Source organism: Haemaphysalis longicornis, unplaced genomic scaffold (assembly GCF_048455015.1).
Source record: "Haemaphysalis longicornis isolate Haplotype H1 unplaced genomic scaffold, Haemaphysalis longicornis Haplotype H1 scaffold_1, whole genome shotgun sequence".
NCBI lineage: Eukaryota > Metazoa > Arthropoda > Arachnida > Ixodida > Ixodidae > Haemaphysalis > Haemaphysalis longicornis.
The window spans coordinates 430,403,457-430,426,096 of record NW_027526203.1 but is presented as its reverse complement, the minus strand read 5'-3'; the positions used below and the strand labels follow the sequence as shown (position 1 = coordinate 430,426,096).

At 47.2% G+C, this 22,640-nt stretch overlaps 1 protein-coding gene across 1 annotated transcript in view; it reads right to left on the bottom strand.

The window, feature by feature from the left end:
- Positions 1 to 8,197: 8,197 nt before the first annotated feature.
- Psf3 (DNA replication complex GINS protein Psf3) overlaps positions 8,198 to 22,640 on the bottom strand; it is a 71,442-nt gene continuing 56,999 nt past the window's right edge. Inside the window, exon 3 of the mRNA XM_077687332.1 lies at positions 8,198 to 9,102. Within this exon, the coding sequence (XP_077543458.1) occupies positions 8,869 to 9,102 (234 nt within the window). The 3' untranslated portion in view covers positions 8,198 to 8,868. The remainder of the gene's footprint in view (positions 9,103 to 22,640) is intronic.

Genomic DNA, 22,640 nt, shown 5'->3' with positions numbered 1-22,640 from the left:
GTATGAGCACTTTGCGCTTATGCCGATAGCTGGTTCGGCGAACAATGGCGTAATGACGCCCGGACGGGTAGCTGCTGTGCATTGCCAAGTTAAGGCAATGACGGCAACCTGCCCACAATGAAGAAAGTAAATGTCAATTGGTGATAAAGCGTTGGGCGTTCGTCCTGCTGGCACGGCGAAACATATCCTCACAATCAACTCCCATCAGGACAGCACGCGTAGGGTGCATGCTTGCCACCTTAGCGGGTTGAGAACGGAATTAATGGGCAAAGCTGGCTGCTCCCCGACGCTTTGAACGTTCCCCTTAAAGCACGTTGAACGAGCACCTTTGAACGTTCCCCTTAAAGTTAAAGTTCACGCTGTTGACACACCGAATAAGTGACACCAAGTTTCGATGTCGCTGGGACGTCTAATAACCAAGCACAGCACGGCGCAACAGCGTGACTGCGCTATCGTCTGCTCACCCCGTAGTCCCCAAGAAATGCCCGGAAGCTGGCACATCGTTAGTTAAAAAATGGCGGGGCCCAGTGCACAGAAAAAATTCTTGTGTATATGCTTTGCTAATTTGTTGCTCTTGTATCATTTTTCTAGGTCGTTGGGGCAGTCGGACTCCAGTGACTACTAGGCTCTCCAGTGGACTCCGGTGACGATTCACAGCATGTGTCGCCTCACACTGCACTACGATGCATTTACTTGTGCAATAAATCACCATCACCAGCATATTTTGCATACTTGTGTCATCACGAGGAGGCTTGGGCAGTACTGGTTTTAGATTAATGCTACACATAAAGGCTGTACCCAGTGGAGATTGTGGGGGTACACAAAGTGACTTACCTTGGCAAAGAGTCAACTGCACAAATACCTCGGGGATGGCAGTACCAAGCCCAGGCCCCTCTTTTCTCAAACACCCTGTGCGTAAGACCTAGCAGAAAAAGCATGGCTAGAAAGTAGTCCTCAAAATGTCCTGACGTCGTACAGTAGTCCTGCGAATGTACTGTAATCATCCGTGGCTTCCTTTTGAGGATGTTCTGAGGATTAGCTGAGGCCGGACAATAGGACCTTTTCAGTACCAATTGAGTAGCAGAAGACGACGTACTGAGGACATCATAACGTCCTCAATAGAACGTCCTCGGGACGTGCTCAGGATGTGTTTGTGCTGTTTGGGGATGACCACCGATGTTCCATTCGCAAAGAAGCAACTCAAGACAAACTATGCACAGCCTGTTTATTAGACAAGAAAGCACTTAAGATAGAGTTAGACTCACTTCCCAGAATGTACAGATCGTGGAACTATAGGCCACATTTAGTTGGACAGATCAAGAAACCAGATGAGGTTCAATGTGCGGAAACACAAGCTGCAAGGTGCACCATAGTCACGACTACATCATTTAAGTTTTTTTGCTTCCACGAAAATACGGCAGCTGTGACTGGGACTCAAACCTATGACCTCATGCTAAGCCACAGAATGCCATAGTGCCTGAGCCCCCGCAGCCCCATTGTTCCACCAGACAGATGACAAATATTACCAGTCTGCGCATGTCAGAAACATTTTTCGTGCAACTTGAACTGTTGAAGAGCAAATTCATTGGCATTCATTAACATCGCAGATTTGATGTGAACAAATTTATCAGCTTTGTGGGAACAAGATGAGTGTGGCTGAAAGACTGCCAATGAAACTACATTGACACCCTAGATTTGAATGAGATAACTGAACTGCAAACCAGTGAACAAACTGAAGTATATGTTGGGAGAGTTTCACAAAATTGAGAGCCTTTTTTTTTAAATATAGAAATGAACCTAAGAGTTTTGCTGTTTTCCCCCCCAATCAATGGACTTTAAATTGGGCGTAGATTGATTATGGTGCCAATGGGGACATTAAAAATGCCATTTTTTCTGTTACATTCTCGCTTATTGTATGCATAAAGGGATCTTTTTTTTGTAAATGTCTGAATTGACTGTTTGCTAGCATGAAAAAAGCAAATTGCAAGCAGTTGTGACAGGCACTTGATACGTAAAATCATGTATTAAGGCAGCTCGCTGTAGTTGTTTTGAGTTTTGGTCGGCACTGCTTGTTGGTTCACATGATGCTGTGTCCTGTCCGACTGGGAGCTTTATATGGCCGATTGGAGTTAGAGATGGCTACTTGCAGTTCCCCTAAAGAGAGGGGAGAATCGAGCTCCGGCACCGGTTGGTCAATGCTTATAATTGGTAAAGGTGGGAGGGTTGAAGGGTCCGTAACGGCGTGTGGAAATAACGTGTGAATAATGGTATCTTCCACTTGCGAGTAGTCCATTTGAAGGCACATCTCATCCAAGATCGGGACGCGCACCTTCGCACGGCCGTTCATGGTACGAAAAACTCCCCAAAGACGAGACAGGCCAGATTCATGCCCGAGATCTTGACAAAAATCTTGCCATTTCTCTCTCTGTAACGTGACCTGATATTCGCGAATAATGCGGTAGTGACGTTTTAGCTGCATTAGGTGATTATGGCGTTTTCCTTGCGTACAGTATCGATTGGTTAGCCGTTCTGCCTTGCGGAGAAGTTCGAACATGTGTGAATCAGGGCAATCCACATCTGCCGTACTGGTTACTTCTTCGCTTAAGAGCTAATGTGCTTGCGTTAAGAACGAGATGAATTCTTCAAGGGTAGCTTGAGAGGAGATGTTGTATTGGGAGCGATACGAGGATCAGTTCATCTGACGGTAAGCACGTCTAGTGCAGAATTTCTTGCTATTGATTTGAAGCATGATGGGATAATGGTCACTACCCCAGGTGCTGTCTAACGTGCGCCAGGCCTTCACCGCCCCAGGGGTAGCTAGGATGAGGTCCGGTGTTGTATCGCTTTGAGCATAGTAAAGGCCAGTGCGGGTTGCGAAGCCATATTCGTTTCTTAGTTGAAGGGGGCTTTACTCAAGTGTTTGTTCCAGAAGCCGGCCTCGACAGTTTGTGGACAAGTAGCCCCAAAGGGTTATTACGAGCGTTGAAGTCTCCCCCATAATAATGGGACCGGTGAATCGTAGCGAAAAAATATAGGGTATCCAGTCATAAAGTGATGGGGGAACGGCACCGGATCTTGGCTTGTAGTATACAGACACAAGCAGCACCGATTTGCCTCCTGGCGGCGTAACGAGGACCATAATCACTTCTCTGTCATCATTGCATGCTTGGCCCCAACGATGCTGGACAGTGTGGCAGGATTTGTGGACTAGTACCACTGCTAACCCTGGAGTCGGGCCGTGGGAGGAGCGGGCTTGGCTTGAAATGGAGGGATCTGAAAAGGTGGTGTAATCTAACACTTTACAAGGACCACGTGTTTCCTGAAGCAGTAACGCCATTGGACGGAGCGTTTTCACTTGGGACTTGAGGAGCGGACCGGTTCGTGAGAAACTACGGCAATTCCACTGTAGTATGCTTTTGTTAGGCGGTAGAGCTGGGGGCAATACTGGACGGCTAATGTTTTTTTTTTTTTCGTTTCGTTTCACTGGAAGGGATCGTTGAGGTCTGGAGAGTTTCAAGTGCTTCCCCACTTTTTCCATGAACTGACGGAGTTCATCCCTGATAGAAGTGACCTGATCTTGAAGGGAAACTATTTTGCGTGACGCCTTTTGCCATTCCTTGTTTGCTTCAAATTTAAGATGGGCATCTCTTTGAGTAAGCATCTGCTCCGCTATGAATGACGTTGTCGCTAGCGCCTGGATGGCGTTAGTGGATGGCTTGCGGCGGCTTGTGCGTGAACGGCTGCGGCGTGCCGGGACAGAACTACTTGGCCCACTGGAGGGTGATTGACTGCTAGCTGCGGTCGCTAGGAGGGCGGCCACTTCCTTTTGTAAGGTCGTCATGGCGGCGCGTGTTTCGGCGAGGCTGCGACGGAGCTGGGCACTTTCAACTACTAGTGGATGGTTTGAGGGTAAAGGACTAATTGGAGGGGGCGAACGGGATGGGTTGCCGGAGACGGTGGAGGCCCATGTAACTCCTGGCGGTGTAGATCGATCACCGTCGATCAGGGTATTTTCGGGTGGAGGTTTCTTAGATGAGACTGATCGGTTGCCACGTTCTTCTTTTTTAGGTAAACGCGTAGGGCAGACCTTACTAACCGAGAGGTGTCCTGTTTCTTTACAAATAACACAATATTCTGCAGAGTCCCATTCGGCGGTTTCTGGGTGGGGACGGCCGCAATCTTTACATACGCTTGGGGATGGACAAAATTTTGCCATATGCCTCAGACTGTGGCAGTTAAAGCAGACCAGTCGTTTCGGTCTGTATTCTGCTACACGTACTAACTCCATGTAGTACTTGACAGTCTTTGGGAGAGTTGTAGAGTCAAATGTAAGAATTGCACGGTCGGTTTTACCGATTTTTCGGACTTTGAGAATGTCGGCCTGTTCACATTGCACCCAACTGAGAATAGCCTCGTTACTATCAGCTGGGTCCACTTGGATGACCCCGCGAATGGTGTTCTTGTTGAAAGGGGCCTGCTCAATTACAATTTCTATTCTTTCAAGTTTGTCGTTTTGGCGAAGGATTAGGTGATCTACCTGAGCTAATCGCATAGCATGCACTGTATCGTAGACAGCGATACGTGCACTGTTAGCTGCATCGTCAAACGTTACCGAAGCCATTTCGGCCAATTCAGCATTGGGGGCAGCGCGTCCTATTATTGAGGCAATGGCATGTCGGGGGATGTCTCTAATCCGGAGTTTGGCGAGTGGTTTCAGCTGTAGGGTGTAACGCTGCCGACTCACCCGGTCAGTTTTTGTGGGTCTGTTCTTCGATAGTGGGATGCGTTGCCTTCCGTCCTCTTCATCGTTGTCCGTGAGTGGTACGTCAAGGTCTTGCATCTGTCCATCGTCGCCTTCGGCATCGCCACAGTTGGCTGCTTCAGAGGCGCCCTCGTATGGCGGAGGTTGATATGGATCGACTGAAGAAGCTCCATGTTCGTATGCTGCCGGGGGCGGCAGGGGTGGCTGGCTCATTGTCGGCGACGGTACATCTTGGTTCGCTGCAACTGGAAGTGCATCCGTGCCACCTGTTGCAGCTGCGACCGCTTCGGCAGGTGGTGCACTACTGGAGCGCAGGCGCCGGAACTTTAGGCCTAATGGGTGTCCCGCTGGCTTGTAGGGGGCTGTTTCTGGCGTTTGAGATGGTCGGGTGACCTTGATTGGCGCAATCTTGGTATCAGTCGATGCAGCACATATTCACGAACAAAAGGATATAAAAATACAGGCTAAACGAGGTAATTTCTGCACACAGGGCGAAAAGAAAACGGGCCGTTTCGGTATATAGCGGCACCGCCTTCGTCATCGTCTTTCTCTCAGAGTGACGTGATGTTGTTACTAATGTGCTTACTCCATGTTAGCATTCAAGTGATCCAATCAAACGGATCTAGGGGCCTCACTACCATCGCCCAGTCCTGTTTCCTGGTGGTGGCTTTGGTTGGCGGCTGGGGAGTCGCCACTTCAAAAAATTGGCATCATTGTTATCATTACAAAGAAGTATTTTTAATGATACAAACTTGTATTTTGTCTTGTGGCCCTTTTAATTAATTTTCTGCACCCCACCAGAAGTGCGTGGCCTAATTGTACCTTTCACAAAACAGGGAATATTGCCCACAGCTTTATTTACAATGTGTATTTTTTTCAATGGGTACTGGTTGACGTTTGACTGCAAGCGTGATGTTAGGCCTAACACGCTAGGTATAGGTGGTATTCGTTCAAAAGTTTAGCTGTCAATTCCTTCGCTTGGCAACACTGGCTGATGCGCCACGGACATGGCACGGCTTGGGCCAAAAAGCCCGCATGCAAAAAAAAAAAAAAAAAAAAAAAAAAAGGGGGGGGGGGGGGGGGGGCGTGCGTCGTCTGCTCAGTTTCAACCCGAACCTCAACGGTGGTGTCAACAGAGATGTTATTAATCGCACTCACATTGGACTCAAGGCAATACTTTGCATACGGTGAGGTAGAGTTTGTAACGAGCACGGACAACTACCGCCATCCCACGGAGCCTGACGTAACGAGTGACGGCGCACTCACACAGTTGCCTGCATGCGCGCCTCACCCGTGAATACAAGCAATAGGCATTAGGCAGGGGTGAGACAGCTGAACCAGATTTGGGAGCAGTTTTCGGAGCAGCAAAATCTCGATTTTGGAGCAGGAGAACCTTGATTTGGAGCAGAAGAACGACATTTATTATGTCACTTAGGAGCCTAAAAAAACAAATTTCTGGCAAATCAGGGGGGGGGGGGAGGGAAGTGCACTTTTTAATTGGTTTTGAACGTACATAACTCTGAAAACAGCTATCAATAAAGTTTTTCTATCAGAGTATCACAATTGGTATGACATTTTTACAAACCATATTTAAATTTCTAGGCTCTATGCGTAGATAGCGAGGAGCGCCGTTGAGAATATAGAATTGAAAAACTATATAAGCAACTCCAAGGTATTTTTATTATCACGTGAATGCCTAAATTATTATTTTTGCAATCCTGCAGACCCGGCTTTACGCACAAGTATAGAGCCACGGCAAAAGTTGTGCAAAGCGAGGTGACAATCGTCGCACCCCCCCCCCCTGCCCATTCAATCCCCAAGGTACACGTTCACTACGATCGTAATTTGAGTAACATTGGTATGTTCAGCCACCTCCCCCTTGGCTCCAAATTTCACTTCAGATAGATGAACCATTATTACTAGCGTGCAATAATAGCCCGTCCTGAGACACTGCTTGAATATTTTGCGGCGATGTAGCCTGCGCCGCCACTTCTGCAGCGTCTATCGTCCCATTCCCGCCGCTCGCAAGCTTGCTGTCAGAGGCAGCAATAAATCAGCGTTTTATAACACCGCAACGAGTGCGAAATTTCACTTCAAGCACGCACCGCGCCTCACACTCAACGCCGAAACACGGCGAATTCGCCGGCACCACGTTGTTTTTGATGAACTCCCGTCTTTCGAGTCGCGCAGCTTCCCGCAACAGATCAAACGACTAAATGTAAACACAGCCACCCCCATAACCAAAACCACGGTACAAATCGGCGAAGAGCACTCAGCCTGAGCAACTGCTTCGCCCGGCGGCCATGTTTTCCAATGTTCACCACACCAAGATGGCGGCGCCCGCTGAACGCTGATGTCGTTCCGGAGATAAGGCGCTCCGAAAATTGCCGTTTTTTCGTCAACTTGCGCAAGTAGTTTGTCGCCTCAGTACGCATAAGCATTTTTTCTACAGGACTTTGGAATGGTTTTCGATAGGGAAACTTTAAAACTCGCAGAATGTAACATGTGCAACCTGACGAGACTTTCGAAAAAAAAAAAAAAAAAAAAGAAACTATCTCTGAGGCAGTTTCATGCGGTGTTTTATTGAATGATCAATCAACCAAACCTTTACAAACAGCATCACCTTGGCGGTGCTGAAAAATTATGCCGTCAGTAAGCATTTTTCCCCACTGAGACTGACGGGTGCGTTAAAATCCTTGGCTCTCAGACTGTTTTGGAGCAGTTTGGCGCAATTTTTGCGATTTTCAAGCTTTTGGAGCAGCCTGGCGCAGGAAAACAAATTTGTATCAAAACTGCGCAATATGCGCAGCTGTCTCACCCCTGATTAGGGAACCTTCGAATTGAGCCTCATGGTGTGCCAAGCAATGTCATATCCATTGTACATCGAAGCGTAGGTACAGATTGATGTTATACTAGACCTCAAACTGTGGCGTACATCTCACGTCCGGCTGTCGCATACTCACACTGCCCCCTCCCTCTGCTGCACATCAACCTTTACGCAAGCTAGTTAAAAATACAAAATACTGGAGGCCTCATAAATTAGGCTTCATGAATGAGGCTTCAACTTGTCCACGCAAAATCAGCTGAATTAGGCTTATACATAATACTTCCGCAATAAAGCATGCCAGAGGAAAACTGTACTAAGGTGCCAACCTTAATTACATGGCCCATTCGGCAAAAATCTAGCATCTGCATTACTTGGGATGCTTCTACAAGACACAATTGCCTGGGATGTCAGCATACCCACCAACAATTCTCCCACATACTCACTCAGGCGGATTAGCCAGTGGCAATAACAGCTGCCACCAGATGCTCATGGCCAGTTCACTCATCCCCAATTGGCACAATGTTAACATACCCACAATTCTCAAGTACCCACCAGAAGCAATTCACCAGTAAGTCTATTTCCATTTAAAACATAAGGAGTCTAAAGTGTCCATCTAAATTTCTTTTATTGTTTTAAAAAATCTAAATTTTCTGGAATTTGCTGCTCATGTTTTTGTCATGACATTCTAGTGAGTTATTCACTAAAATCTCCTCCACACCTTGTAAAGGACCACCTGCACACCTTATGCGGCTTTCGTAAAGTGGCTATGAACTCGCGCTTGTAACATGTTACATTTCTCAATTTCATAAAACTGGAATTTATGATCAAACACATGCGCACACGCACGCATGAAAGCACACACACGCGCACACACACGGAAACATCGGTTTCCAGTATATGTCACAACTGCTCGGTTACCAGATACTTATTGCCAATGTATGCTTTTGTAGGCACAAAGGTGAAGTGAGCAGACGCATACGTCACATGGCTCCAGCGCTTTTTACAGCACTGATCTTGACGTTTAGAAAAATCCATCACATTGCTAACAATGACCGTAAACCACAGTTCCGCCACGCTCAATGGGCACTGAGGGAGTTTCGAGTGAACAAGCTTACGTGCATCGATGCCTCTCTCTCACAAGCTAGTGCATTACGGTGCGATACCTTCTGGATACACTGTATGGACAAGGACCGGCCAATGTGTGCCCTCCTCTGCCCTAGCCACAGACGGAGGGGGAGGCACTGTTCCGTATGGAGCAAGCAGCAGCAGGCGTGGCTGCTCAGGCGTCGGAGAGGGCCGCCCGCTTGCGCTTGCGGTGGTTGGCCACCATGGCGGCCGTGCCGATGCGATGCGACTCGCGCCGTTGCCAGCGCTGCAAATCTTCCAGGGCCTCGCGGCCAAGGGCAAACAGGGCACGCTCCGACAGATCCAGCCGTGCCGTCACGTCCAGAGCATCCTCCTTGAGGCTGCCCTGAGAGGAGTCCATGATGTGGCGGAAACGGTTCTTGAACGCCTGCACCCAGGGAGCAGTGATGGCCAGCACGCAATTAGGATGCACTGCTGTCGCTGCCTATGAGTCAGCTACATTTTCAGACAGAATGGCACGACTGCACTTCCCTCATTGGAGAGTGCACAAAAACGGCAATGCAACACATTCCACATTAACACTAAACTTGCACTGTTTTAGAGTGAGCTGTAATAGTTTCACTGCAAATTGTCACGGCTAAACTGCTGCTGCGACAATGATTTCGGAGCCAGAACCCCTAGAATACATTCTTTTAATATACAGAATGTGTTCTGTGCCTGGCTCAGTAACGAAAACTGTCCACCCAGACATCACAAAAACACTTCATTGAGATGTGTAAACTGTGTTGATATGTTTGCCAAAAAACCTAGCAGCAGGATTTATTTGCTAGCGAGCTGGCTGGAGAATGCCTCTACTTTACTATGAATTCGAAGGAGGTTTTCATTAGGTGGAGGGAACTGGGAGCGACCTGAAACAGTGATGTTAAGCTGTTTTTCCTGACATCGTTCCGCACCGTGGCACTGTTTGGCAACACTGCCTTGCATCACTTTGCTACCACGCATACTTGCATTGTGAAAATTGGGAACAGAATAGAGCTTTGGCAGGGATAGCTTCTCTACAGTGTGTGTGCTTTCAGTATGAGTGCACGCACACACCACTCCTGCTTACAAAATGCGGCATTTGCAGAACCCCCGTGAAAACCTGTCCGTGCATGTAACAAAAGTGGTTGGGCAGCACTAGCCCTAGCTTTTTTTGTACAAACACCTAGTATGGGGATTGAAGTACTGTGGCCGGGACAAATAAAAAATTGCGCCCGCCTTCCCGCGAGGGGAACCCTGTGTAGATGCGATGCATCGTGGGGTTCACTTGGTGTTTCCGTTGGATTGATTCTCAAAACGCGTGAAACGTTTCGGGACCGCGTATAATTATTATGTTTTATGATTATTATTATGTTTTATTGGCCAATCTTGGTCAATCTCTCTAAGTGGTATGCTTGGGGCTTCGCTGTTGCAACGACCTTTACTCCATCATTGTTGCTGTAAGTGGGAGCGTCTTTTCTTTTATTGCAAGTGTTAATCATTGCCCCATCATGCGTTGTATCAGTAGCTTCTTGACGTAGTTTGAATGACTCAAGGATATAAGGCGCGTTCGTAGCGTTTGATTCTGTCTCGGTTTTGTGGCGCAGTGGGAAGAGCACCGTGTACCTCGCGTTCCGCCCACCGGGTCATGGGATCGAAACCGGGCGCCGCTAACTATTATTTTTTTTTATAGTGTAGGGGGAGGGGTGTGGATGGACAACGCCATATGGAGGGACAAGGCGAGTGAATGAGATGCAGTCGCATCTAAAACCCCTTCCACACTAAATGCTATATTTCAAAAGCACAGATGTATGTGCGCGACAAAAATTACCGATGGGATTAAGTGTGAAGTAGAAGTGGGTAAAAGCTCTTCTTCTCTGAAAGTGGAGGGGTTTATAGGCAGGTGTTACTATGGGAAGGGACTTCAAAAAACTGGGCTACCTCCACTAACGTGAAACCTGGGGAGGGGCGAAGCATGCAGTGTATAACTGTATTCCTGGCGCCTTGGCATTTTTTCCCACAAAGATGAAACCATTGGGGTGTAGAGGTATACCGCTTTGCTGTAAAAGTCTCGTGTCTTTCAAGCACGAAGCGTTCTAGCGCGAGGCGTTGGAAAACAAGTGTCTCAGTGTGTTCTTTTAGTACGCGTTTTTGCCCACGGAGATGAAACATTCTAGTGCGAGGCATTGGAAAACGAGTGTCCCAGTGTGTTCTTTTAGTATGCGTTAAGTTCTAGCGGGAGGCGTTAGAAAACAAGTGTCCTGGTGCTTTACTACCCAGCCTACATGAAGCGACGATGACCACAGGAGATGCCGACAGGTTTTGTATGAAACCTCACATGGTCGCTATGCTTATGCCACAAAACTGGCAGCCACACTGAGATGTGATGTGGAGGACCGAGGAATTCTTTCTCTAATAAGGAGTATTTAATAAGTTTTCATTTGGGATGTACTGCTACAAACAGGAACATAGGCGCATGTGCGAGTGTTTAGCAAAAAATCACTTGTACTCGTACTCAAAATATGCTGCATCTTAACAAGGGCAAGGTTATTGCTTTCACATAAGTGTACTAAAGAGTGCCTTTGATAGAATTCATTGCATACAGACCTGTTTAGTGAGAGTTGACTCAGAGGTTGGGGAAAATCTGTTGGTACTATTATCAAAAATTCATCCCGAGTATTTTTTGTACTGTGCCTGCTTAATAAAAGATAACTATTCATTCGTCTGAACTGCGAATCCATCTTAACCATTTTCTTATCAGGAGTGTACTGTTTGTGTGTTAAGCCCGTTATCTGTACCACACCGTTCCCTCAGAATTCTCTCAAGGTGGGATCAGCACTGAAATTTTGAAACCCAATAGATGGTATTCATTGAAAAGTTAGCTGTCAATTTCTTCGCTTGGAAATGCTGGAAACGGCCACAGACATGGTCGATGCGCCACGGACAAGGCACGGCTTGTACAACTGCGCCCGCACGCCGCAGAAAAAAAGCACCGGCGTGCATCGTCTGTTCCGTTTCAACCCGTCCTCAAGGGTGGTGTCAACAGAGATGTTAATTGCACTCACATTGGAGACGAGGCATTGCTTTGCGTTTGGTGGGGTAGAGTTTTGAACGTCCAACACCGATCATGTGCTCAGTACGGACAAGTACCGCCATCCCGCGGAGCCCGACGTATCCAGTAACGGCGCACTCACATGGTTGCCTGCATGCATGCCTCGCCAGTGAATAGAAATTATGGAATATATTGAAGCTATGGTGTTCGTAGCCAGAAATTTGAAGTGATGAATTTCGAAGGTTTTCATCAGAATCTAGATCACATAACTGCCAATCTTGGTTAGCGGCTTGTACTCCACACTACCCCAAAACACTACTGCATATTTTAATTAAAATTACTTCAGGATCTTCAGAGTGCGTGGTTCATCTTTTTGTTACACATGCAAGGGCACACTTCTCTAAACCTTTGATTCAACCTGTGCGGGTGCAATGTACTAGTACCAGTGTCAACATCTCTGCCATCATGGGGAGTAATTAGTCAGCCCACACCAGTGCCCACTGCACACATTATATAAGTAATTTATTGTGAAAAAAGATAATAGTTCAAGTGGGGGAAAAAAAACCATTTAACAAAATGCCTTGTACGCACTCACGAAAAGAGGTATAAAACTTTGGAATGGCCATAAATTAAGTATAGTCAATAGATAATGTACAGAAGAGCATCGTTAATCCAAGAGCCTCGGACAATGAAAAAATAAGAAATGAATGAATAAAATAAAATCATGGAAAGATTTGTAGAAGGTTTGTTTAAGGTGCACAAGCAAAGCTGCTTTGTGATCTCATTTGATTAATTTTGGGGCACCTATTTTGCATTCTTGTTCATTATTATGCAGCGCTGATGCCGCTGCTTCCTTTCACATGGAGCATATTACCACGCAATGACGCATGGCACCTGTACCGACCCGGCGACACCCCCTTGTGACACTTCGCCTACTCCTCCTCTCCACTGTTTTATTTCTGTACCTGTCGCCATTGTCCACCACAACTGCCCACTGCACAGATGTGGTACCCTGCTGACATCTCACGTCCTCTTCTCTGCTGTACTATCATTCATTCTCCCCTGCTTCGCAGCCGTTGCATTTGCAAAGTTGGAGGATCCTATGCTTATGCATAAACATGAGCCATGCTGGCAGGTACAAGACAAACTCGCTGTTTTCTGCGTGTGGTGTGTGTGTGGGAAGGGGGGGGGGGGGGGGAAAGAAAGAAATAATGCTGATGATTATGATACACCCTAACGCGAAATTTGGGTGCAGCATGAATTGTGGTCTTCTTAATGATGGCGCACCTGCTGCGTCTTAGGAAGTGACTGCATCATCAGCGAACGCACAATGGCACATGATACTCTGGCAATCTCTCTCAGCACGTTGCTGCCGCCGAGCATGTCTTGTGTGGCCTTGCAATATTGCCCACCCCGTAACACTTTTGCCGTACTGCCCTCCTCCTCTTTCCTGCCCAGTCTACCTCGTCTATATTCAGTGTCCTTTCCGCTCGCTTGGTTACAATGAGGCCGACGCCGACGGACGATGTGAAACCAAAGGAGCGGGTGATTAGGGGCCGACTGCACTCAAATTTTCGCCAATGTAAAAATACGTCATCTAACAGTACACATAAAAAGAGTGCTAACTGCAAGAAACTGTGTTTCAAATAGGCACGCGAGCGACTTAAACGGCTTGTGAAGATTGGCATTTCGGAACCGAAACTGGAAAAAAGTGGCCATTACCGGCGGGTGGACATGACGTAGGTGATGGAACCGAAGCAAGCGCCCCGGTGCCAGCGGCCGCTCGCAGCAGCCTCCAAATGCACTTGGTAGTGTCGCAGTTCACACCGTTATAATATCACAGAAAAGCTTCCACTAACTTCTGCTGAGGCTAATGGAGTTAGGCGCAATTCTGACTTTGTGGTGCTATCAACCGAGACGAAGTAGACCGTCGGCAGTTATTTGTGCTTTAGAATATCTACTGGAGTAGCAATCATGGGCATTGCGAGTGAAAGAAACACGTCCAGATTTACAAAGCTGCTTGCTTATATGATAGTATCGAAAAGCAGCTTTGGTTAGCCAGCGCCTTGGCTATAAACCCGTTTTTTTTTTCTTTTTTGAGGGGAGCGATTTGCACACGGGCGGAGATCCATCACAGACTGTTCTTTATTTATGTGCAAACAGCTTTGAGCCAGCAGCGAGGCAGTAAATACTGCAAGCAGAAGTGCAAGTTGATTTAGAAAATATATTTTTTTCCGGGACAGATGCAATATGAATGATAAATATACAGACAAGTGCGGGTTTGCTGCTATTTTTATGAGTAAATATTATTTTCAAATAAAAAAAAGCTTATCTAACTTCCAAAGCATCGCAAGCGTGCGTGTAGTTTGGTGGCTTCTAATCATCATCTTTATTGCATTGAAAAAGAAAAAATGCAAATATTGCTACCCATGTGGTTAGTTTTAAAACAAAAGAAAGCAGTCCGATTTATATTTAACTCATACGGTCACCGCTCCTCCATTACTGAACTTCTAAACAAAAGTGGGTTCCGATCAGTTTCTGAGCGAAATCACATTGGTTGCTTAAAATTTCTTTCTCAGTTAGTCAAAGGGCACTACCATAGATACTTCACACATTTTATCCTATTCTTCAGGTTATGCTACCAGAAAACGGCACACACCTGAAGATTACACTTTTCCCGCGAAAAAACCGTTTCAAATAATTTTTTTCCCACGTACCATTGTAGACTGGAATGACCTGGCGAATGATGTTTCACAAAGCTCATTATCCTTATTCGAGTCACACTTGCCTTGATTGTTGTTGTTGTTTTGTTATTTTTTTACCTGCCGTCGAATGTTTCTGTATAATTCTGTGGCATGTTATGCACTCGTTACAAAGATGTAACCCACCCTGCTAAGTTCTCGTCACAAGATTGCGGTATCTACAAATAAATAAATACATAAACGTGTTGCTGACGGCCGTTCAGTGAGGCAGTGAATCATCGAAACCACCGGCGAACACATCCCTGAGCCCGGCAGTGCGCCGTGCCAGTCACCGGAGAAACATGAGCTCCACGGGACAAGTTCCTCTTCTTCATCACAGGCCACTCGGAACTTGTTTCGACGACTCTCCACCAGGTGCAAACATCGCCTGCTCATGATACTTTGAACATTTGTAGTTATTGCACTGCCTGGGTATTAGGCTTAGAACTTTACCGTGGTGATTTTTAGAGCATAAACAACTTATTTGGATCAAATTTGGGCAAAGGAAATTTTGTGTGCACTTGGCCTTTAACAGCTGCACTCTAAAAACTACACCTGGGCTATGAGGAGTGCCAAAGTGGAGGGCTCTGGATCAATTTTGACCACCTGGGGAACTGTAACAAGCCCTGAAATATCGACACACGGGCGTTTTCACTTTTCGCTCCCCCCCCCCCCCCCCCCCCCCCCGAAAAGCAGCCAACAAGACTAGGATCCAGCCCCTCCTCCTTGGGCTTAGCAGCACACCTTAATCCGCTGAGCAACCGTGGCGGGTAGTGAATGCTGTGGCCTAATACTCATTCATGTAATGTTAGTGCAATGTTTAGGCAACATTTCCCCTTACACAAAATTGCAGTGAAGTATCAGGCGCAAAATTTTACAAATAAAGCAAACCTGCATTTTGTCTTTGCTGACCTTTTAAGGCCGTCCCGGCCCTATGTTACGCACTTCCTGTTCGGACCGTGATGCTACCAGTCACTATGTAAATCTGTATATAAAATGCTACACTAACCGTGGGCCCTAGGATCTGATGTCCTCCCTCAGATTTGGCCTGCCGTACTGAAACCTTGTCTCAAGATCCACGGCCACATCGTTGTAGCATTTACATGTCTTGTCTGCTTGTTTCTGCATTCCTTTTTCTTTTAGTTAGACAAACCATTAGTTCTGTGCATATTAATGTTTTACTGCATTGCATTGAAATCTTTCAGTTATGTTTTTGTGTCTGTGGTCAAAGAATTATGCAAGTTTCCAACCCGAGTACAGCGTATTGTTGGGCTAGTTGTTGAATCTTTAAGAAAAACTGTGCTTAAAGAACTGGACAAGATGAAAGAGACAGGATGGACAGAACAGGACAGACAGACAGGACAGAACAGTCCTGTCTCTTTCGTCTTAGTCCCATCCTTTAAACACGGTTTGTCTTCTTCCAACTCCCCCTCCCACAACCATTTCCCTCAAAAAACTAGTTTCAGTGCCTCTTTGCAGCAGCCTTGACATGGCATCTCGTGCAACTCTATGGGGGTCACATGACAAACAGGTCCACACCCATTACGGACACAACGGCAGGGACGTGTACCATTTGCGTTACCATTTGAATCAACTTAAAGTTAGCTTTCACGATGAAGTTGGCTTCGCAACACCGCATTCCTTGCATTGTACGGGCGACGACGTGAAGAGTTCAGGAATCCCCCTTTAAGAAGGCCGTTTCTGCAGTACGATACTATTGATATTAGTCACACTTCAGTGTGCCATTACACTGGCCTGGTGCGCACAGTTGACAGCGCTTTCGAGCCTACGCCCACTACCTGAGTGCACCCTTGCCCTCCTCCAGCAGCAGACTCCATTTTCGGGTGCTGGCACTCCTTTATTCGGTTCCTTCCCAGCCACCCTTTTCCCCGCTCCTGCCGCAGTGCTCCAGGGAACGGTGTGTGTTGCGACCATCAAGGCACATCCATGCTATATCAACAACTATGCATGATTTGGCACCAGCCCGTACACGCAATCCTTACTGGTGCTATGGCGCATACTGCTAGCAGGTCTGCAGGCTGACTCATGAGTGCACCCCTCCGCATTTACACTTAGACGCGTGCGAGTGAGGTTATCAATCCATCCTTAAAAGTAAAAATAAACAGAATAGTTGCTGCAGAGACATGGAAAGGTTCTGTCCTTATTTTTGGGATGCACACACACGCCTGCCTCTTCCACACTTACTTATCAGCGCTGCTACTTACACGCTTATGCAAACACATCAGCGCGCACTTGATGTTTGCAACTGCTCCCACTACTGTAACAATATTGATAAGAACTGACATGCCATTATTAATAACGCATAAAAATGTAAAAACTAAACATATTCACAAATTTTGAATGTTGAAATGGTGTGTCTTTTTCACAGACAGTTGTCATAAAAATTACACACAGAATTCAATAGCGATGCTTGACTAAGTGCACAGGACTTTTCGGCTTGGCAAAATTAATGCGAGTAGTTCACGTGCGTGGATGTGTTGCGTTTCTTACGCTAACAGCAACTGTTATGGCGTATTGGAGCACACATGTGACAGGAGGCCAGACAGCCAGATAGGCACGCTTCCCTAGTTGGGATGAGTAACTAAAGAGTGCTCCACATTAAAGTTAGCTGTGTTTGATCATGCTGGCAAGGAAAGGGAAATGCAGAATGCTTTGATAAATCATAATTTTGATGGATAGTGTTCAGCTGTGTGGCATAGCTAATCATGGTGGTGTCATGGGCCGCTTCACTGATTGATTATCATGTTTAGCGCACCAACGCTACACAGGCGATGAGGCCTGCCTTAGTGGAGGGATCCTGATTAATTTTGACCGCCTGGGGATCTTTAACGTGTGCTGCTGAAATCTCGAATACACGGGCGCTTTCGCCTTTCGCCTCCATCAGAAAAGTGGCCACTTCACTGGAACACAAGCTCCTTCGCTTCTTGGCAGCACGAGAGACCCCGCTTTCACACTACCCCGCTTCTTATTTTAGGTTGCGTGGGCCACGGCAACAATGCCACTCATGCTTCCCACATGTCACAGCAATATTTTTAATGCAAAAGCCTTACATCTCTATGTTGCAAGCATGCGCGCTGTCAGGTGCAGAAAATCACTGGTAAAAAAAAAAAGGTTGTGGTCAGATAGAGTGCAGGCCAGGGATAATGCATAGGAAAGGGAAACAGCAGCACCAAAGGAGGCCCCTGCTGCATGTGCAATACGAGCCGCCTTGAGAAATGAAGGTACCAACTGGGGCAAACAAGAGGCTTCTGCCAATGTCAAGACTGTGCAGGTCAAGCAGTGACGGGTGCAGCCACAGAGTTTAACAGAAAGTTCAACAATAGATGAACAGGAGACTCCTGGCGATGGCTAGTGAGTGGAACAGGTTTTGGAGGGAGCTGTCCAAGGGGCTGGTCAAGTGGTGAAAAGTGTGGCCGCAAAAGTGCAACAGAACAGTAGACCAACGAAAGGCCCAACTAGGCTTTCCCCTTCACATTCTCAGAAAGTTCTAAGTATCTCCAGTAATTTCACAGCGAGGCTTCATATGTCTGATCCCACTAGTTCTCCCACCTGTGTGGAATGAAAACTGTTCACCATCTGGTGGGCATTACGATTTACTCAATCTCCCCAAACTGCTCGTTGATAAGTGGTGGCCCTGTCTCATGCATGCCTGCTTACTCAGTGTTCAGTGTACGGCAAATTCATACAAAAAAGAAAGCAAGGTCTTTGGGCCTCCATACTTTGATGTGTCTTATATTGCCCCAGAAAACAATGCCTTCCTAGCAATGCATTTGTGTTCAGAGGTGAAGCCAACTTAACTAGGGTTCCCACCTTTCCACTAAGAAAAAAAAACCGGCCCTTCGGGGGGAGAGGAGGAGGGGGTGGGGGGGGGGGGCATGCTATATAGAAGGTTGAATTTGTGTTAAAAAAGAGACGGCACGTTTTTTTTCATGCAGTGTCATTTGTTGCAGTGTTTTCCTACAGAGAAATCCACATAACGTTTGTACTGAATGTGATTGAGATTTTGGTTATTGCTCTGAATGTGGTGCACTGAAATAGTACCGCATTTGCTGACCGCGCCAGCGGCATTTCGTTGTGTTGCTCCTCCCGTTAGTCCCCTTTCATTTCAGGAGTCACGCTCGGCCACGTATTTTCCCGGCTCGCGTGTCTTTGCACAGCTTGTCGACACACACTTATCGTCGTAGTTGCTGTATTCATGCTTACAAAAAGCCAAAAATGAAATACCCCCGGGCACGATGCCAAAAAAAACCGGCCAATGTCGGCCGGTTTCAGATACAGACCGGCAACCAGCCCGCTGTCTATAAAAAACCGGTCGGGCCGGTTTAAAACCGGTCAGGTGGCAACCCTAAACTTAACGGAGATCAAAGTAAGCTTGGTCTTTGTAATCTGGCTTTCCCACACGACGTGCTGCGCAGTGAAGCATGTCCATCTACGGAAGGAGAATGGTTACACTTCAACTTTATACTCCTCTCCCCCCACGCCGCCTCTTTCCCAAGTTGCCTTTACTGCCAACACCACCTAGACTTTCTAGGTGTTGATACTGTTCGCCACGCGCGGCGTCATCTCCCTCCTGCCATTGCGCAATGCCGCGCGCTCCTCGACGGCCACCTGTGCGGCGCACTAGAGCCTGTGTTGTGATTCGCTAGTCGCGCTGTGATAAAACGCCATTGTTTTTACTTACTAATCGCGTCAAGTACAAATCGGGCCACTGTCCTTATAAATATAGCAAATCCAACTAGACTGCCAGCTACTCGGGATTTCCCTCTTCCCAGAGTAAAAGGCTGATTTTTTTTTTTTTTTTCAGCAGTTACCGTGCCTCTTTTTTGGACCTTCTAACCCTACAAGCAGCGATTTCAATTTCTTTTCATTACAACCAATCCAATGTATATTGCTTATTCAAAGAACAGTGTTAGTACCGGTTATGTATTCATGTTCTGCCTCATATGTGCTCAAGATATCCTTTGTGCTAAATAATGCTGACATGAATGATCCGTTCGACCAGTGCTATAGAAGTTGCTTACATGTAAACGCTCGTTAAATCGAACCGCAAGGGAAGCCACCTCGGTTTGAATTAATGAAAGTTCGAATTAACGAAATTAACCAGAAAACCCGTAAACTGCGAAAGGGAAGCAGTAATTCATGCCGACAATTTAATGCTTGAAAAATCCGTGACTGAAGACTGTCTTTTGTCCCTGACGCAAGCACTTTTTGCAGTAACAAGCGAATGTAGCGGACCGACTTCTCTTCGCCTTAGCCATCTTCAAAACTGAAGGAGACGTAGAAGCGTGAGGGTTCCGGCTAGTTGGTAATCCATTAGCCAAACAGCGCGAAAAAAGACCAAGGACGAGACGAAGATGACAAACAAGCGCTGACTTCCAACTGAAATTTAATGAAAAGAAACGCACACATAAATATACATTCTATCACAAAGGTATGGCAGCTGCAACACAGCCACGTGCGCAAAACAGATCAAAACCCGCTGACCCATACATCGAAACAAGTGACTAGGAAAATAAGACTACACAATCATCTAAAGGAAGGTTCGGAATTGGGTGCCCAAGTATCGTCTTCGCTTTTTTGTCGTCTTCGTCTCGTCCTTGGTCTTTTTTCGCGCTGTTTTGCTAATGGAGGAGACGGGCGCCATTCAGTCCATGACTTGCGCACTAAGAACCGCACTGGTGCTCCGCCGTCCTCCTCCTCCTCCTCGTCGTCACTGGCAGGGGTATGATTGAACTTTTGTCCTGAGAAAGGATGTCCTCATGATCCGTCAGAGCACCACACTCCACTGCACTTGCGTTTACGTCGACGTGTCTGCAGAGGAGACGTCTTCCTAAACGACCGCCATCTCTGCGTTTTAGAGGCTGGCTTCCATGCAGTCCGTGCTTGCCAAAGCCGCAGTGGCTTTGCTCGTAATCGCCGTCACTTGCTCCAAAACAAGCAGTGTAGGCCGCGGGTGCGTTCCTCTGGCCCTGTGCCAGGCGCCAAGCCATTGGAGCGACGGCCCGTAGTTCGAATTATCTGTGGCGGAACCTACTCGCGTTCGAACGGACTCCCATTGAGATTGGCCGGACCAAGACATACAATACCAATTATCCCTAAATCAGCATTACTGAACGAGCTTTCACTACTTGTGATTCGGGACATGTCGAAGTCTTATTTGTGCTACGTACTATGCAGCTTAACACATTCAATTTACCACTTCATCATTTAGCGCATGGTTCTGGAACACTAACGCAAGCCTAAAAGCCTGAGTTAATCTGCACTATAGTGCCTAGAATATATATTCTAGGCACTATATCTGCACTGGGCAGCCGGAAGCGAATGCATGCGACGCTCGCGGCCAGCTCACGATCTACAGTGGCGACGTGTTTGCATGCCACTACAGCCTTCAATATTTTTACGCTATGGGTACCAGCCACCACGCGTTTGATCAAGGAGAGGTTTTACAGGTTGAACGTGCTAGCAATTCGTTCAATTTTGCCCCACTGGCTTGCTAGAACGTCGTCGCAGACGACGGCGAATTATCAAAAAGGTGCGAGGGAAAAAGCAATTTCGAGCGCACTTTTCTCGTTTAAAATGCGTATAAAATGGTGGGGGAAAGTCGGAACATCGCCTACGGGATTATTAGAGAATGTTTGCAACTCACTTGGAGACTTTTGAGGCAAGAAAGTTAAGCGGTGGTGGGGGAAAAGAAAGAATAGAACAGGAAGCCAAAGGTTTGGTAGCGCTGACACAGACAAGGACGAAGCGAGTAGATACACGTGCACGGGGAGCTCCGTGTGTCCACTCGCTTCGTCCTGGTCTGTGGCAGCGCTACCAAACCTTTGGCTATGTCGTACCCACAGGCCCGAACCAGCACTCTCGTAGAGAGACGCCGAAGACTGGACCCAGTTCCACATGGTGTCGAGGCCAGGCGCACCTAAACCAGAGAAGTGTGCGGAAAAATGCGAGCGCAGAATCGAAGCGCCCAACGTTAGCGAGGAGTGTTGGCGCCGTCCACGCTCGGGCGCCGAGGAGACCCCAGTGGAAAAAGCAGTGTCCATCAGTACGGCCTTGCGTTGCGTGTGCGTAGACTGCAGCGCCGCAGCTTTCTCTTCGCAGTGCTCCGTTTCGGAGATTACGCGAAGGCCAGATTCGAGGAATTCCCTCCCAGCGCCACGGAAATGGTCGAGGTTACCCGGCACTCCGCTGCAGCGACGGTTTTTCGCCCTCAGCTGGTGTCCCATCTCGCTCTCTCTCCCTCTCTCTCATCCATTATTTCCTTCACACAAGGGCACACGCCGAGAATATGGCTCAGTAGAATGTTCTATGACAAATTTGCGGCGGCACGCAACTATCATTATATAGCGACCCATTTATGTTGTTTGTGCGTCCATTACATTTTCTTTCTAGAAGCAGTGATCCGCATGCCATCACGATTCGCCTAGGTCGTATTGCTTTTAACAAACTCATGTTACGATAAAAGGAAAACTATAAAATGGTTCATATCACAAGCTAGCTGCAGCACTGTGGGGGCTGCATTGTTGTCAACAGTGCAGCCCACTGAGGGCGCCTAACTCGCCGTGAAGGGGGTCCTGAAAGGACACTCCCTTCTCCCCTCTCGGCAAGCGGCACCGCAAGGCCCTGGCGCCTTTTGTCGCCAGGGCCTTGTATTTTGTGTGAGCGTATTTTGTGTGAGCGTACTTTAATTTCTGCGGTCATTGCTCATTCAAATATTCTCGTCCTGTTTATCCAATGCTTTATCGTTTTATTTAGCTAATTATTTTAAGTGGTTTTAGCCCACTTCAAGGCAGCCCAATCACGTAGCATATTCCGCCATGACGGCTGCGCCGCTGACCTAAATCTAGGCGCTGTGTCAACTTTCATCGCCGAGCTTAACACACACCAGGAACGGCAATGTTAAAGGTTAGCGCATATACGCATACCTCTCATGTATTTTCATTAGCATACATAATAAATATTTTTACCACCACCACCACCCCACGCCCACGCGTAAAATTCAACGTATTTTCACTAAGTTGAGCGCGTGCCGTGGGGCTTGGTTATGCACGGTAGCAGGTCGACGCGCTTCGAACCTCCCGTAGCGCCACACACCGGGTATCATGCGTGTCGCCTAGCAACGCCCTTTCACGC